Source organism: Nycticebus coucang, chromosome 1, assembly GCF_027406575.1.
Source record: "Nycticebus coucang isolate mNycCou1 chromosome 1, mNycCou1.pri, whole genome shotgun sequence".
In the NCBI taxonomy this organism is placed as follows: domain Eukaryota; kingdom Metazoa; phylum Chordata; class Mammalia; order Primates; family Lorisidae; genus Nycticebus; species Nycticebus coucang.
This window is the reverse complement of record NC_069780.1, coordinates 4,312,060-4,330,418: the sequence shown is the minus strand read 5'-3', so window position 1 is coordinate 4,330,418 and position 18,359 is coordinate 4,312,060. Positions and strand designations below refer to the sequence as shown.

General features: G+C 44.5%; 1 protein-coding gene across 3 annotated transcripts in view; it reads left to right on the top strand.

Moving 5' to 3' along the window:
* RASSF6 (Ras association domain family member 6) overlaps positions 1-18,359 on the top strand; it is a 47,501-nt gene that overhangs the window by 7,250 nt on the left and 21,892 nt on the right. For all 3 annotated transcript variants that reach the window (XM_053581993.1, XM_053581838.1, XM_053581918.1), the window contains exons 2-3: positions 2,505-2,601; positions 17,698-17,776. In XM_053581993.1, the coding sequence (XP_053437968.1) occupies positions 2,537-2,601; positions 17,698-17,776 (144 nt within the window). In that variant the 5' untranslated portion in view covers positions 2,505-2,536. The remainder of the gene's footprint in view (positions 1-2,504; positions 2,602-17,697; positions 17,777-18,359) is intronic.

The following is an 18,359-nucleotide window of genomic DNA, read 5'->3' as shown; positions in this document are numbered from 1 at the left end:
GACGGCCTTCTCACTGTGCCCTGCATGGAAGGAGCAAGGCAGTCTCTGAGGTCTCTTTTAGAGGGACACTAATCTCATTCATGAAGGCCCCACCCTCATGACCTAATCCCCTCCTGTAGTCCCCACCTCTTGATACTATTCCTGGGGGATTAGGTTTCAACATATAAATTTGAGGAGGACACAAACATTCAGACTACAACAGAGGGAAACCAGTTACGAGGCTGATGTAGTTATCCAGGGAAAGAGAGTGGTGGTTTTGCTCATGGTGGTAGCATTAGAAATTGAAGCTTTTTTATTCAGATTTATATTAGACTTAATTTTGGACTGGAATCTGCTTATGATAGAAGAGGAAAAAGCAAGACTGAGCATCAGTTTTTGTACCTCATTGGGTAGATAGGAAAGAATTGTGGAGGGAGAATTCTGCAGTGCAGGAGAAAGTCAGAGCTTCTGTCTCAGTCACTGATGTTAAGACGCCTGTGAGACATCTGCGTAGACATTAGGTAGGTGGTGACGTGAGTCCAGAACCATTCAGAGGGGCTGGGCTGGAGATGGATTAGATTACCTGGAAGGGCATACAGATACAGAGGAGAGGGAAGCCAAAACGGACTCCTCGGTCAGGGTCTAGTGACCACACTGGGGAGGAGTCAGCAGAAGGGACGAGCATGCAGAGGCCTGTTAGTCTGAGCAAGGCGTTAGTACTTTGTCTCAAAAGCTTCCAGAAGAAACTGTTTCAAAAGGCAGGGGGGGATCAATCCTGTCAAATGCTGCTAGGAGGCAGAGAAAGAAGAGACAAAATGAGCTATCTGGCAACGAGGCATGTAGGCCATTGGCCAGGTGAAGAGAGGTTCAAAGAGAGGCAAGTTGCAGTCATAGACAATAAATAACCCAACCCCAGAGGGGAAAAGGGGGTGTTTAGGCCCTGGACTCATCCCTGGGAGATCTCACAGGATCAATAATCCTTTTGGTGGGTTATTAGCGTGAAAAACTCTGGGATCAAAATTCAGTTTTATAAGTAGAGCAGAGGCTGTGTAACCAGGCAGCCTGGAGCAAATCCTGTGAGTGCGTAACTGGGGTCTGTGGGACCCGTGGAGCGCGCCGTGCCCCTGTCCCAGGACAGCACAAGATGCTCAGGTGGCTTCTCACATGACATTTACTGTGCTGGTTGGCTGAGCCTCTGGCCCTTCTGGCATGAACCCTCTAGGTGTCCTCCATGAGACAGACCCGCCAAGGGGTGGCATCCAAGAGGGTGGCACTTCCAACTAGACAAGCATCATTCTTTGAGCCAGGGAGGCACAGAAAAGGAAATACGGCACAAATCAGTAATCACAGAACAAGGCAGGAAGTAGAACGTGGACTCTCAGCAGCGCAGGTGAGAAGGGCACAGAGAGACTTACAGAGGCCGCACCTAAGTGGGGACCGCAGGGACACGGAGGAGGACGCAGGCACCAAGTCACATGACAAAAGGCTGCAGCTGTGAGTTGGGAAAGGCAGGTCTGGGTGGAATCACAGAAAGCCCGAACGTTGGGGTGAGGGACTTAGGCTCTGCTTAACGAGATCCCAGGAAGGTTTGTGACCAAAAAGGTGACTGATGGTCAGAATGATAAAAGTGCACTGAAACTACAGCTTAGAGACTGCTGCAAGATGCCAGGGGAGATTAACAAAGTGCTATAAGGAAAAAAGATGCATCAAAGACTTTATGAGAAAACAAATACTCTTTTTTCTTTTATTCCTAGTATTCTGGAGATTGAGAACAAAAAAAAAATGTTGTTTTTATTCATATTCCCCAACAAAAATAACTTCATTTGAAAGGGAAAAGGGGGAAATATCCCCATCCCCTATTTTTTAAAACAAATAAAATACTAAACTTTTCTCTCCAGCCCCCTTCGTTACTCTGGCCGTATTCCTAAGGTGCTACAGGCTTGGCGCCATGGTAATTGACCATTTCAAGTTCTGTAAAATGGAACAACCAGAAAATATTATACTTTAAATCTCTGCTTACACCCTAATGCCATTATATGAACTTATAAAGGAAGAGATTATTCACATCTGACCACAATTTCCAGAACCTGAAGGATATTTGAAGGATATTATGTCATATTTAATCAACACTTCAAGTCAGTGCTTGATTTTAGCTGCCTGGAAACATGAAGTTGTATTCTCCTACCAGGGCAGGGCTCAGCTAGTTTGTTTGAGGTTTTGCAATAGAAGGAATATGACCCCTTGCACAGAATCATATAAACCCACAGAACCTTATTTCTTTGCTAGAAATACATCAAAAACAGACTTACCAAAGATCTGATTCTTCTTTGCATTGAATCACTGTTTCTGTAGTATTTCAATTTACATAATACATTTTTTCTCTTTTTTTGCTACTTAAATCTTGCTTTAAAACTCTCCAAAACATTGCTATACACTAGAGCTGCAACAAAATATTCCATTTAAATCAGAAACTAATTTTTGAGTGGGTCACAGGAACAAATCATTAACATCACTCTAATGTTTAGGGTATCTCCCAACCACCCTGCCAAGGAGAGAGATGACCGCGATGGCTCAGCAGTACCCAGCGTGGGTCTTCATCAATGAGAGGACGCTCATAACCAGGTAACCACACACCTGAATTGTTTATGATCCTACTCACTATCCGTTTGTGAAATATGCCATTCAGAGTTGCTAAGCACTATATGTGATCAACAAGATCAATAATGTGTCCCAGCTGAAAAATGAGATAAGAAGTTGAAAAGGGATGTTCCTGAAGACTTCCAGACCATATCTCCTCATGGCACAATCACTCACACTTCATGGACAGTGATTTAATTTTCTTAAAAGCTACATTTCCATCTAGTCAGCATAATTCTGAAGAGCAGCACTAAGTGAAAGGTCTATGGTTCCTCATAAATAATTTGCATAAAGAATTAGACCAGGGGCCAAAACAGCACGTCCGTCCTCACCTCTCCCTCCCTTGCTCCTCACCTTTATTTTTACAGAGTTCTCCTTGATACAAGGTCCTCAGGCAGCATCTTACATTTCTCTGGCAATGACAGAGTAGTGGCTTAAAGACTGTAAGAGCAGGGCGGTGCCTGTGACTCAAAGGAGTAGGGTGCAGCCCATATGCCAGAGGTGGTGGGTTCAAACCCAGGTCTGGCCAAAAACTGCAAAAAAAAAAAAAAAAAGACTATAAGAGCAAAGTGAATGCTGGGCCTGCTGAGCTCAAACAGAGGCTGAATGATGCAATCATAAAAAAAGTGGCACTGAAACGTGACCCAAGCCTTACGAGGTGGGAAAAGAAAGAAGGCCAATTAAAGAATACAGAGAAGTAGAGGTGCGTGGTGCGGGTTGGGAGCAAATATGGTCAAAGAGGGAACTCCAACCCCAGCTGGAGGAGAAGATGAGATATAAGGGGAATGAACTGAAGGCTAGAGGACTCGCTCCTTCACTCTCAGTCCTGCTGCCTGTCACTGTGGGCAGGCATTCCTCTGGGCCCGGAGTGTTCAGCAGTGAACCCAACGTAAGCTTTTACTCTCACGGGGCTACATCTTAACAGGGGGGATACAGTCAACGTGTAAGATAAGTGCTAAGAGGAGTGAAGAATAAAAATAAAAGAGGATGTGGACTAAGGAGAGCTGGGGTACAGCAGGGGAAGGCTTCTGAGTGCAGAGGAAGTGGCCGGTGAAGTCCTGGGGGAGCGGGCAGCCTTGGAGGAGAGGCCTGAAGAAGGGGGGTGAATGAGCCTGCGGGAGGGAACTGGGGTGCTCTAGGGAAGTGGGACAGCAAGTCCACAACCCTGAGGCAGGTGCAGATCTGTAAGGGTCTGGGAGGCCAATGTGGGGAGACTGAAGCAGAAATACCCCAGGAGAAGGTGAGGCCGTGAGGCCACGCCATGGAGGGCTTCACAGCCCATTATGAGCCTGGTCTTTCCCACTAAATGAAAAGCCGTGGAAGGTTATTGAGCACGTGAGGGACAACACCTATCTGGCCACTTTGTTAAGAAGAGATTGAAGAAAGAATAAGCGTAAAAGCAGAGAAACTGCCAAGGAGCTGGTAGTCCAGAGTAGAGGTGATGGTGGCCGGACCAAGGCGGCATCAGTGCAGGAGGAAACAAAAATGGTCAGATTCTGTATATACTTTGAGGGGAGAGACAACAAGATTTCAAGATGATTTCAACAAGATGAGAGAAAGAGGATAACCAGGGATAATTCTAAGTATTCTTGTCTGGAAAAATGGGGTTAACCCAAATATCCAACACAATTATTTTATTTCCCAAAGAAATAAAAAGAAACGTGGAGGCATTCCATCACCAGAGTTCAGGTTATACTACAAGTCTGTGGTGATCAAAACAGCAGGATAATGGCATAAAAATAGAGACTTAGATGTGCGGGGGAAGAACCTAGAGAGGAAAGCTGTTGGGAGTGGGGAATCCAGTCCCTTGAACCCAGTTGACCGGATTCAATTATTTGGCTGAGCTATAAAGTTCAACCGAGGCACAGTGGAAATTGAAAGCAAAAATGAATGGAAACAGAAAATAAACTGGAGCAGCACAGGCAGCGTGAATAGAGAGCCAGTCTCAGTATAACAAAGAGAACTTTTATTTAAGAACAAAGAGCAAGTTGAGAGTTGGAAGTGGGTCCCTATGACGGAGAAGAAGTGATGGAGATGGAGACTGGAGAGCAGAGGTGGTACAGAGAAACAAAAACACACCCTCGTTCCCTCGGTTTGAAATTGGCTGCAAGTCTTTCATGGCCTCTCTGCACCTCCAGGCGGCATTGCCCTTTTCTGTTGGTCCATGGTTACCTTGGTTACCTCACACCCACATTCTTATGGGCCCTCCAGACTTCCTGGTTCAATAGGCCAGGCTTTCCTCCCATCCCCTGGAAGCCCCTTTTTTGTATCCCTTTTCAAAACCATAGCACCATCTGATCTTTGATAAACCAAACCAAAGCATACACTGGGGGAAAGAATCCCTATTTAATAAATGGTTCTGGGAGAACTGGTTAGCCACGTCTAAGAGACTGGGAGACTGGACTACACTTCTTACCACTTACAGACATTAATTCATGGAGGATACAAAATGTAAACCTAAGATGTGAAACTATGAAAACTCTAGAAGAAAGAGTGAAGAAAGACCCCAAAGGCAATGGCAGCAACAACAAAAATAAGTAAGTGGGACCTGATCAAGTCAAAAAGTTTCTGCACAGCTTAGGATGCAATCAGCAAAGCAAAGAGACACCTTCAGAAAAGGAGAAGATATTTGCATGCTACGAATCTGACAAAGGGCTAATAACTAGAATCTATAAAGAACTCAAGAGAGTCAATAAGAAAAGAGCAAACTTGGCTCAGCACCTGTTAGCTCAGCCACATACACCAGAGCTGGCAGGGTCAAACCCAGCCAAGGCCCGCCAGACAATGACAATTATAACCAAAAAATAGTCGGGCATTGTGGTGGGCGCCTGTAGTCCCAGCTCCTTGAGAGGCTGAGGCAAGAGAATCGCTTAAGCCCAAGAGTTGGAGGTTTCTGTGAGCTGTGACGCCACAGCATTCTACCTAGGGTGACATAATGAAAGTGTCTCAAAAAGAAAAAAAAGCAAAGCAAAGCAAACAACCCCACTGAAAACTGGGCAAGAAACATGAACAGAATCTTTTTTCGTGAGGAACAGATGAATGGCCAATATACTCATGCAAATATTCTTATAATCTCTAATTAGAGTAATGCAAATCAAAACACTTTGAGATATCACCTACCCCCAGCAAGAACAGCCCACATCACAAAGTCCCAGAGCAACAGAAGCTGCTATGGGTGCAGAAGAAGGGAACACTCCCATGCTGCTGGTGGGACTGCAAACTGATACAGCCTCTGTGGAAAGAAGTGTGGAGAGTCCTCAAAGAACCAAAAGTGGGCCTTCCATTTGCTCCAGCCATCCCATTACTAGGTAGCTACCCAAAAGAAAAAAGTCATTTTACCATAAGGACATAGGCACACAAATGTTTATAGTGGCCAAATTTACAACTGCAAAGATATGGTAACAACCCAAGTACCCTCCAACACACGAACGGATTAACAGATTTTGGTATATGTACATCTTGGAATACTATTAACATAAAAAGCAATGGAAATTTTGTATCCTTTGTCACAACTTGGATGGATTTGGAGAACACTTTCTCAAGTGTGGCAAGAATGGAAAAACAAGCATCACATGTACTCAACACTAATTTGAAACTTGTAGATTCACAACAACATGGTCAATGAGAGAGAAGCTCAATTAAATTCTAGAAGCAGAGGGGAGAGGAGGGAAGTTGGTGGGTTCCTACCCTGTGGGACGATGTGCGGGTACGTGGCACATTTCCCAGGTGAAGGGCTGGACTTTGCCTGACAAATGCAAACAATGCAACCTAATTGTATGCACCCTCATACTAATCTGAAATTTTTAAAAAATTCCTTTAAGGGAAAGAAAAATAGGGTTAGCATTTTCTGAAATTATAAAGAGGAGCAGTTTTGCGGTAGAAGTTCAGGAGTTCAGTCCTGGACACTTTACATTTGAGATGAATGAGAAGCATTTCTCAAGAATGTGGTCCGGGGACCACCTGCTTCTGAACCAGGTGTTTGTTCCTGGTACCGACCCCGAATTCCCTCCAGAATTCATCAGGTGATTTTGATGCATACTGAAGTCTGCTGAACCACTGCTTGGAGGAGGAAAGGATTAAGTTCCGAGAACTTCTGACCTCCTGACATAAACAAAATTCCTGGAGCTGGAGGAAATCTCCGTCAGACTGTCACCAGAAATTATAACAACGCCACTGAGGGACCCACCATGATATCTAGCATTCCACGAACCTGGCAAACACCCCCCCACCCATTTATTCACTTATTGAGTTCTATTTCAACTTTCTCTCTGCACTAGGCATTATTGTGGTGAACAAGATAGAAATTATTAATTTATTAAGAAATTTGTATTTTCCTGTACCAAAATATGTGAAAATAATGGAGATTAATAGTAAAATAGGATCTGTATATAAAATATTGGTTTCAGCAAATATGAGAATTACATATGATCAAAAAATAAGAGGTCCTGATAATAATAGCACATAACATTGGTATCTTGCTACTCCTCTGAGTGTGGAAACGTCCCGGATCAAAGGGTGTTGGCACAGGTCAGCTTCACGCTCAGATGACCCAGGTCCCAGTTGCTATTCATTGCCTGGAGTCATATTCTAAGTGAGCTGAGTTTTAAAAAAAATGTTTCCTTATGGTTGCTTTCAAAGTGCTTTCAGGTCATAGGCTGAAATCAGGGCACTTTAGAGGTGCATAAATGTTAACCCTTATTTAAAACAATGAAGTTCAAATCCACATTTAGAATAGAGATGAGATTTCACTCTCAGAACGTGCTAGACTTTTTCTGCTACTTAGGGACCTAGCATAAACCCCTGCAGGCTATGACTCTTCTAATAGCAGCCCCTGTCCTTAGTAAATACATTTAATGAGCATGATGTCATAAACTTTACCAGAAAGCAGGGCTTTTTTCTTCCCCAGCATGTTAGCTGGCACCTTCTGCTGAAACAAAGGAGCCAGCCACCTGCACCTCTAAGCACAGATTAAACACAAAGAGCCAGTGTTCAGAGGCTGCCTGTACCTGGGCGGTGGTCCCAGAAGGTAGTCTGCCCGGCTGCACATTGTGGTCTTCCCATGACAAGGGCTAGGAGCCAATGCTGTGCACCCCAGCGAGTATGTTTATAAAGAGAGGGCGTCATTCTCCTGAAGAAAGTTGGATTTTTCTATCTTTAATAAAGGATAAAGGAGCCCTTTCTACCCCATTTTTATAAGGAAGCAGGATTCTAAAATATACCAGAGGCGGACAGTTTTAAACATGTGTTTTTGAGCATCTCCCTTAAAAATTAGTATTTTTATTGCCATGTGGGAAATGCTTTTTTAAATTCACATTATTCAGGTATCCTGATCCAGTAAAATATAAGGAATTTTTATTATGATAAATTGGATATCGCGTCCATTACTATGATATAAAAAGGTCAATAACATCACCACCAAATGTATGAAAAAGAACCTTGACTAGGCTTTCTTTAATCCCTTATTTCTCAATAAGCACATATAGTCAATAGTCATGGAACATATCAATGTGATTCAATAATCTGTTATGCCAAGGAAAGTTTATCAACTTCATAATGACCTGTTTTATCACTTCAGGAAGTTTAAAAACAGTAAGATCATCTGTCTGACCAAGATATGCTGAAAAATTTTCCCTAGAAAGTGTGATATAGTCAAAATTCAAGGATTCCAGGAATACATTACATGCATGAATTTCTGGACATGTTAGTTGCACCAGTCAAAATTCAAGAATTCCAGTAATACATTACATGCACGAATTTCTGGACATGTTAGTTGCACCAGTAAAAGACTTTTCTCCCTAAGAGTTCATCAGGATTTATTTCCTATACTGCATTTTCTAAATAAACATTTTGTGAGCGCATGCCATGAGCCTGAAACTGCAAGAAGAGAAACTTGCAGTCTGAAGCTGTGGATCTCAAACCTGAGCCTTTATCAGAAGCCCCTGGAAGGCCTGTTAAAAATGGAGAGTGCCAGGCGCATCTCCAGAGTTCCTGACTCAGTAGACCTGACTTAGAGCGAGCATTGCACACCCCAGTTTCCAGGTGGTGCTGGTGTTGCTGGTCTGGGGCTCACACTTGGAGAACCATAGCTCTAAAGGCCTGAAATGTACTGTGTAAGCGTTCTGAAAGAAAGAACCCCAGTTCTGTGAAAGTTTAAGGACCCAGCCTCAGAGGGACATCTTCCCCTGAAAATGATGTGTGTGCAGAGACCTGAGGAGGGAGCTCACTCCCCCAGGGTGGCTGGGAGAGCGTTCCTGCTACAAGAAGTCAACCCGAAATCCTGCAGTCAGGGAGCACTGACTGAGCTCCAGCAGTGACAGGGCCCAGGGTGGCTGTGGGGTGGGACACAGGGAGGGCGTGCCCAGAAAGGGGGTGGATGAGGAAGGTGGAGAGAGCAAGCAGGAGTCCACCTGCTGTGATAAGGATGTGGGGGCTTTATCCCAAGAGCAATAGAAAGACATTTAAGATGTTAAGCAGGTGAAATGATTAGAAGCACTCTAGATACCCCGATACAGCATGGAGAATAGATGGAGGATGCCCAGAACAGAAGCCAGGAGTTTGCACAATATTCTTGTTGAAGGTAAAGAGAATCAGTGGTGAAAGTCAGTGGCGGCATTATCGAGTGAGTTGTGTCAGCGAAGCTCCCACCTCAAGTTCACGCTCATAGTGATGGCCCTGACAACCACTGGCCACCTGTTGTATTTCAGACCATCTAGCAATGATCCCAAAGGCCCATCAGTAAAGTCAATGAAAGTCTCCATTAGGTGGAAACGTGGACAGTTTCCCCTCCCAAGGGAGCGAGGGGCATCAGACTGTGACGTTGCAGCAGTCACCCTCAGCAGACCCAGAAGTCGCTAGCTGCTCATGCGCGGAAGTTGCCTTTACAGAGGGCATGCATCTGCTCCAGGAACGGCTGGCGTTGTGTGGCACACCTGTGTTTACTTTTCCACGGGCTTCTAAAGAAATCTATAAGGCTCGTGTTAGAAAAACAAATGACAGACTAAGCCATGGGCGAATAAGAAACGTGACCCAAACATGGGCTCCACGCGTTCCTTCCCATACCCAGCCCCACAGAAAGCCCCATCAGCTCCATTCTCAAAATCCAACCATTTCTACCACCGAGTCACAGCCACCACCACTCTTTGTCTGGACAACTGCATCAGCGTCCTAACTGAGCTACCCATTCTCTGCCCCTGCCATCCATCCTCCCCAGCAGCCAGAACGTCTCCTGATGTCATTCACATGCTCCTGCTTAAACCCTCCAAAGGTTTCTGAAATAAAACGCAAACTCTTTACCACAGTGCCTAACACTGGGTATGACCTGGCCCGGAGGACTTTTCTAAGCTCAGCTTGACCACTTTTGCCCTTTTCTCTCCTCAAACATACCAAGCTTAGTCCTACATCTCATGTGGGACGTGTCCCAGAACATGACACCTGCATCTCCTTCCTGAACACTCTCTCCCGACTCTGCGGATGGCTGGCTCCTTGGCATTATTGGGATTTCAGTTTCATATTTCATAAAACTCCCCTCTGTAAACTGTCCTCTTCCTAAGCACTATATCACATAACTGTTTTATTACTCTCATAAAATGTATCCCTATATAAAATTATCATACATCTTTATTTGCTATTTTGTTTTCTTTTGTCCTCTGTTAGAAAGTAAGTCCCCTCCCTGTAGGGGCCTGGGTGGTTTCCTATGCTGCTGTAGCATCTGTTACATTGTCTGTTACATAGTAATCCTGCAATAACTTGTTGTTGAACATGAATAAGCCTGAGTGACCAGCCTTTTAGAACTAAGCCAAGATGTTAACGTGACTTCACACGTGTCACCTGAAATACTGTTTTTTATCAAAAGGCAAAGCGATTATCTACATAATTTTTCTCTATAATGGTGACACAATTTTCTAGGCTAATTACATATAATGATTTTAGTTCTAACCAAAATGACCACAACCTGCAATCTACCAGTAGAAAGCCTTCTCCCCTCTTAAAAGAATATCATCTGGGATGCTCAGAGCTCTCAGATATAAAAGAGTGCGTCTCAAAGTGTCATCAGGGATGTGTTAGAAATGCAAACTCTTGGGAACCCCCTCAGACCGGACCCACTCAGTAGGAAACTTCAGGGGTGCAGCTCAGCCATCTATGTTTCAACAAGCCCTTTAGACGAGTCTCATGCTAGCTCAGATTTGAGAACCACTTCCCCAATATCAGCAGATGTACCACTGATTCTCGGGCTGTCCAGGAGAGCACACAATTGTTCTCCACTTTTCAAACAGTATTTCCTTAGCCACTGAATCTTCATTGTCAGTTGTCTCCAAAACATTCAACCACAATAAGAAACAAACTCTCATTTATCGAAAAGTCATAAGACCCTACTTTGGATTAGAATCAAAATTGATTTGTGACTAGCATCAGGGCTGTGACCAGAGATCATGGCTCTGTCATTTCACTTGGGCCAGAGGAAGAGATTATAGAGCAGAGCTTCTCCCTCTCTGCGTCCCGTCCACCAACTCCCCTGGGGAGGCAGCTGCTGTGATAACAGAAAGAAGGTCGCATGTGACAGCCACCACAGGACCAAAATGGAGGTTTGTGAATTTTAAAATATTTTTTCTTAACCCCTTACAAGCCAAACATAAAGGGAAAGACAGCAGGTAAGTGCCTCCTCTCATTTAAGACTGGAAACATGCCATGAGGTTAAAATATTAAACACTGGTATTTACCTTCACAAGGGGATCCTCTTAAAAATGATCAGATAGCAGATCTAGAGCACATTTCTGCTTTCTTCAGGAGCACTAGCCTTGGGGGAAAGTATGAAAGTCTTTGCCTCTCCATTCATATCCACATTCAGTGATGCTCTTCTGAGTCACCAAAGCCCCTCTTTAATGGGGCGTTTTATAGTTAAAACATTTTGGATTTTTCTTTGTTTTGTTTCAAACTATCAGTGTGAGTTTCTTTTGAATATTATGAAATTATTTCTTAATCTTTAATCCCTTTGCTCTTATCCAAGTCCTAGGGGCTGGGAACCCCAAAAAAGCTGACACTTCCATCCATCAATGGCTCCAGGACCATTTTTTAAAGGGTAATCTTGAGCAAATGAATGCCCCAGGAAATACAAAAGTTACAGAATGACCAAGAGCAGTTAGAGGGTGATTTCAACACATGAAATAAAAATCACAACCTCAGTTCCCAGCACATAATAAATTTATGCTATCTTATGCTGGGAATGAGACAAGTGGTTACATTGTCTCAATGATTTAATTCCTTGTAGACTACATGAAACTCCAAGGTGCTTTTTCTCAGTCTTTAGCACAGAAGTAGTTACTATCTGAGAACAGACCTGCTGGAAAGACCAGAGCAAGCAGATCACAGGTGCTTCCATCCCAATCATCAGCAGTGAGCCAGAAAAGTTAGAAACGTTTCCTCTTCAAGAAGGGCAGCCTCCCCGGCACTTGTGCCCCTCCCCCGGGCTTCAAGGTCAGCAGAGTCAGACAGAATTCAGGGCTCCCTGATAGTTTAGAGTTTGCACTTTTACTTCCATCAAGATAGCCCTCCCCTCTGCAGCTTCTCAGTTTTCAGACTGGGAACACAATCCCTTCATTTGCAATGTAAATGTGAGTAACCTAGTTTGCCATCTGAGAGGGTCTCTGGGCAAAGGTTGGAAGCCATTCTTTCTTCCTCCTTTGAGCCAGGAAACGAGACCAAAGGCAAGAAGACCAGGGCTGTTGAGGGAAGAGAGGCTGAAGTTCGCAATCTTAATTCCAGGTGGACAGCCGTGTCAGGGTGGAGAGTTCTGCCCCTCATGCAGATATGAGTGACGTGGAATGATGGCCTGTCTTGGCAAGTGACTGAATGATTAGGCTTAATTTTTTTCTGTTTGTCCTCGTACTTTCTGATTCTACCTTTCCAAAACATATGAGAGTTTACATTATGCTTTTAGGGACCTACAATTATGAAAAAAATTATGGCCAGTCTTGGTGGCTCCCTCTTGTAATCTCAATACCAGCCGAGGCAGGTGGATCATCTGAGCTCAGGAGTTTGAGACCAGCCTGAGTAAAAGTGAGACCTCTCTTTACTAAAAATAGAAAAATTAGCTGGACATTGTGGTGCATACCTATAGTCTGAGCTACTTGGGAGGCTGAGGCAGGAAGATCCCTTGAGCCCAGGAGTTTGAGGTTGCTGTGAGCTATGATGATGCCACAGCACTCTACCCAGGGCACAGAGTGAGACTCTGTCTCAAAAAAAAAAAAAAAAAACCCATGATGTATTACACACTTATTATAAAGTATACAGAATTTCAACACATGAAATAAAAACCACAACCTTAATTCCCTGCAAATGAATTAAAGATGATTTATATCTTTATGTAAGATATTAAATATATTTTATATATTTAATTCATAAATATTTTATAAACATATATAACGGTTTAAATTCAGGTTTTTTGAGCCTGACTTATGAAACTGTCAAATAATTTCATTGCTAAAATTTAGCATTATGACCAAAATCCATAGGGGGGACTGTGCGGAGCCTGCCCGCAGCAGGTGTTTTCTCTCCAGGCTGCGGCTCCGCGTCCCTCCCGCTCTGTGGCCGCGCACAACATTCTTGCGCCGCTGCCGGCTTGAACTGCGAGCATTTTCCAGCAAGTCAGAGAGAAGCAGAAGTGTTCACACCGAACCCCGCTGCGGCCAGACGCGCCTCTGGAGGCTTCCTCGGGCGTGTTTCCCACGCGGAGTCTCTGAAGTTCGAGTTGCGCTGCGGGGCGTTGCGATGTCTCCGCTTCGCCCTTCCGCCCTTGGTGGGTCCAGCTTGAGAGAATAGCTTTGTGAAGAGAAGGACAGGTTCTGTCATTTCTGGGAAATTAACAGGATACCCATTTAATTATGCTGTGAGTCGTTATTGAAACCAGAGGAAAGACCCTATGACCACTCATATTTGACATCCATCCTCTTGGGGGGTGCCAAGTACCTGTCCCTGCTGCCATCAGCTGGTCCTGGGTCCCTGCATATTACAGTTTTATAAAATCAAAGACAGGTTGTCTCTTCCAGCCAGTTAACTCACCTGATTAGATTGAGAAACTCAATTATTCATGGTGGACGTCAGAGTCAGATGGTAATTCCCATCTGCCACGCAGCTGCCATTCAGGCCACAAAGTGCAAAGTCCATGAGGCATTTTACGGTTAGTTCTGGGCCAGCTGTGACTCATGAAAGCCAGCTTGGAGCCTTAAAGGGACAGGAGTCCTGGGATCCCCTGAGCATCCCTCCCCGCACCTGCTGCCCCATGGTCAGTCCCTACAGGCCTCCCCTGGTGAAGAACTCCTGGTGTCCAGTGACATCTACCCAGATCCTGTCACCGTGCTGATGTGGCAGAGCACCAGCTTCCATCTTGGGGAAAGTTCTGATTTACACCAGCATTTAGTTAGAAGTCCAGCTGATCAGGAAGTTTGGTATCCCTCAGTTTCATGAAAGCACCATTTCTAATGTACTTGGTGTGCTGAATGTTTAAAAATATCCTTGTTGGGGGCGGCGCCTGTGGCTCAGTGAGCAGGGCGCCGGCCCTATATGCCGAGGGTGGCGGGTTCGGACCCAGTCCCGGCCAAACTGCAACAGAAAAATAGCCGGGCGTTGTGGCGCGCGCCTGTAGTCCCAGCTACTCGGGAGGCTGAGGCAAGAGAATCGCGTAAGCCCAAGAGTTAGAGGTTGCTGTGAGCCGTGTGACGCCACGGCACTCTACCCGAGGGCGGTACAGTGAGACTCTGTCTCTACAAAAAAAAATAAAAAATAAATAAAAAATATATATATATCCTTGTTGGGTGGTGCCGGTACTCAGTGGGTAGGGCAGCGGCCACATACACTGAGGCTGGTGGGTTTGAACCCGGCCCGGGCCTGCTAAACAAGGACAACTGCAACAACAACAACAAAAAAAGCCGGGCGATGTGGCAGATGCCTGTAGTCCCAGCTACTGGGGAGGCTGAGGTAAGAGAATAGCTTAAGCCTAAGAGTTTGAGGTTGCCGTGAGCTGTGCCATGGCACTCTACCAAGGGTAAAAGACTGAGACTGTCTCAAAAAAAAATAATAATAATAAAAATAAATAATCCTTGTTGTACATTGTGAGACAGTATCTTATGCTCCAAAAACATATGCCTTTTTATTGGAAAATTGTTTCCTTGTGTCTGAGCCACCCGTCTGTTTCTTGAGCATCCTTGGAGCCTCTGGACATCAGGAGGTTGGAGCTTGTGACCTGAGGAGATGTTGCTTGTCACCCACTTTAAAGCTTTGTAAGGCCGTTGACCAGTCTACGTGCAACAGTCTCGTCTACACTGGGTGGCAAACTCTTTGGGAGTTGAGAGGGAAAGGCACACATTTTATTTCTTTTCTTGAGGGGAGTCCACATGTAACATTGAGGTGGATCCTGAAATTTGTTAAAACAACCACGGACAGGTCACAGTGTATATTAAATCAGTGTCCCACTTAGCTATTAGCTATTGCCCAGATAACACTGCAGGGGCTGACTTTTAATCTTCTAGACCATGCAATCCCTATAATTATTTTGGGTCCTTTGTAGACTTGGGATCCTCCCATGAATGTGAGACATTCAGTCACCTTTCCTGTGACATCGGCCTCACTCCTGCTTCTCTGTCCTCACAGCGCTGCGATGGTCTCACCCCGCTGCCCCTGTCTTCTCTTGTGCTAACGTCTGTCCTCCACACACCACCTGCGCCGCCAGAACACATCTTTCCTCTGCCCAGAACCTTCCATGGCTGCCCCTTGCCTGCAGAGCCATTCCAAGTCTATGAAGTGGTTCATGGGACTCGTTGCTCGCCACTCTCCATTTATAACTCTGAGTGTTATATTCTCAGTCTCAAATCTCTGACTTTCCTTCACAAACTGTAGAAATGCCCTGATAAGCTCTTCACACTCTTTTCTTGTTTTATTCTTACCTTGACGCGTTCCCCCACCCTCCGCGTGGGACTCAGCCTCCTTGACGGTGATTGTGGCATGTGGGAGTGAAGGGCCGTCAGGGCAGAGCTTCGGTTATAGAGAATGTGGATCAGGTGGGGATGATCGGTCTTACTCCTCAGCTCCTTATGCCCCTAATACCAACACATCGAATTAGAATGTTACAGGCCGTTAGACCCACTGCTTCATCAGGCACATAAACAGTCATCTTCAAAACATCCCCTGGTACCATATACAAGATCAGAAGAAGCATCTGAAATGCGCGCGCCAGCGCCATAATGGGTTCCTAATTTCTTCTGAATTCTCGAACTCCTTCCTTTATGTCACACCATTAACTCACCTAATTTTATTCCAATACTTTCATGTACTGAGCTCTAATTTTCTATCTCACTTCAAAACGTTTCAAAATGCCACTGATACTTAATGAGAAATAGCCTGCTTGTGGTGAGAGAAATATGGACAAATTCTGTGGTGTCCTGTCACACGACGGAGGGTGGATGGGGAGAAGTTCTGCAAGGGGCAGGTTATAAACATCGTAGGGACAACTACTCAGCTGTGCAGTTAGAGCAGGAAAACAGCCACAGACACTAAGCAAACCAATTAGAGGGGCTATCTTCCAATAAATCATTATTTACAAAACTTTATATGCCAATAAAACTTTATTTGCCAATTAGAGTGGCGACGTGGGACCACAGTCTGTCAACCCCCTGGGTCACTGGGAGGCTTATTTCAGTTGAAGATTTATTCTGGCTCTGTTAAGGTGTCGAAGCATTTTCCAACTGTCCACGGTCCCGAGGTAAATACTTAGAAGGCTACTTGTGCCACATCACCTACTGCACTTTTAGCAGAGATGGAAGCTGAGGGAGTAAGTGTGAATTTGCCAGTACTCTCCCAGGTACGGAGTACAGTGTGAACCAAACAAGCACCCCTCCCCTCACGGAGTTGCATTCAAGGCTGAGGCAGAACATAAAACAAACAAGTAAAACACAGAGATGGTTAGATGGTGCCTGGAGGATGTGCAATGTAGGAGGGGAACTTCCAGATGGGGTGATCAGGAAGGACTCCTTGGGCAGGTGACTTGTGATTGAATAATTAAAGAAAACGAATGACCTAGTGCTCCACATGACAGAGTGGAGGGGATCCTTCCAGGCAGAGGGAGCAGACTACAAAGGCCCTGGGAGGGAGTGGGAGTCTGCCAGGAGTGTTCAGGGAATGTCAAGGGGGCTGTGGCTGATCTTAGCAGGGGATGAGATGGGAGAGGGGAGGGAAGGCCAGGCCACCTGCAGCCTTTGACATCACTGTAAGAATGTGGGTTTTACATCTGAATAAAGGAAGACACTGGAGACTTCTGAGCAAAAGGGAGAGATGGTCCCGTTTGCATTAACATCTTGCCCTTGAGAACAGATAGCAGCGGAAGGGGAGGCTTTCAGGAGGCTGTTGCAATAATCCTGGCGAGCAGTGAAGTCTCAAGACCTGCAGGCTGCGGGCACAGAGGACAGAGGATGGGGCGGGGGTGGGGGGTGGAGGTGGGGTCTGAGTCTGCCAGGAGCCCAGTCCTCACTGCCAGAGCCACCCTGCCAATAAGGGTGAGGTCACCCAGGAACAAGGCCCCTTCCTTAATTGTTGCTGTGTTAAGTTAGGTTGGTTAAAGGTTGCAAAACAAAAAAAAAAGCAAAACCAAATTTCTATTTCGTGGCTGCCTCAGATTATAAAATACTCTCCTCACCAGCCTCAGCCTCAGTTTGCTCCCTTGTCCGGTTATTTATTTATGAACTAGCAGCTTCGACACGTGCTGATGTCCTGAGAATCACATGAAATTTTCAGCGCTCACATTAAGTTCCAGGGACAGAACATGAAGATTCCACTGAACCACTTCTCTCTTCTCCCACCTTATAAACAGAAAGTACCGCTTTCATAATTACTTGTGTTGCATTTTGTTGGTTTTCTTCTTGGCTATTTATTTTATTCTATTATCTTTTTTTATCTTGATAAATTTAGGAATTCAGAATTTTTTTGTTACTGGATGAATCGTATAAAGCTGTAGTCGGAGCTTTCAGAACGCCTGTCGCCAGAACAGTGTAGAGAGACCAACACTGACTGTTACTGAATGTATTTTTCTTTTTTCAGGGAGCAACTTAATTCTTTATTGAAGACCTATAACATTTTTTATGAGAGCCAGAAAAATCTGCATATTTTATATGATCAGGTAAGCTCATCAAAGAAACACAATGCAGTTTGATTCACAATAAATGACTGGGAAGAAACAGGTGAATATTTAACTTGATTATGATTTTTATTTTTAGACTAAATCACAAAATCCTGGGCTTGGAATATCTGTGACTTTCTAAGCATGTTTGAGACTGGAAAGCATTTAAAACAATTTTAAGGACATTTGCTTTCTATTTCAAAAACAAAGTATGAATATCTTTTGACAGCAATTCACAAGAAATCTGTTTACTACTACTTTATAACACAGCAGGACGTATATAGAAAGATGTTCATTGAGACATCATTTGTACTGGAGAATATTTGAAAAATCTTAAGTCTCCATCAATGGTGGGTCATTCAAATAAATCATGACCTATCGGTAACATCAAGTTTTGTATTTGGTTGTAAAATAAATGAGTTAGATTTGATAAATGGGCACCATATGGTAGGGATTCTTCCACATGTGTTGATATCCTAAGAATGCTTCAGTTTTCAATGACCTACATCAAGCAAATTGGTAAAACAGTATAGATTCCATCAAATCTTTTTTTTTTTTTACAGTTTTTGGCCAGAGCTGGGTT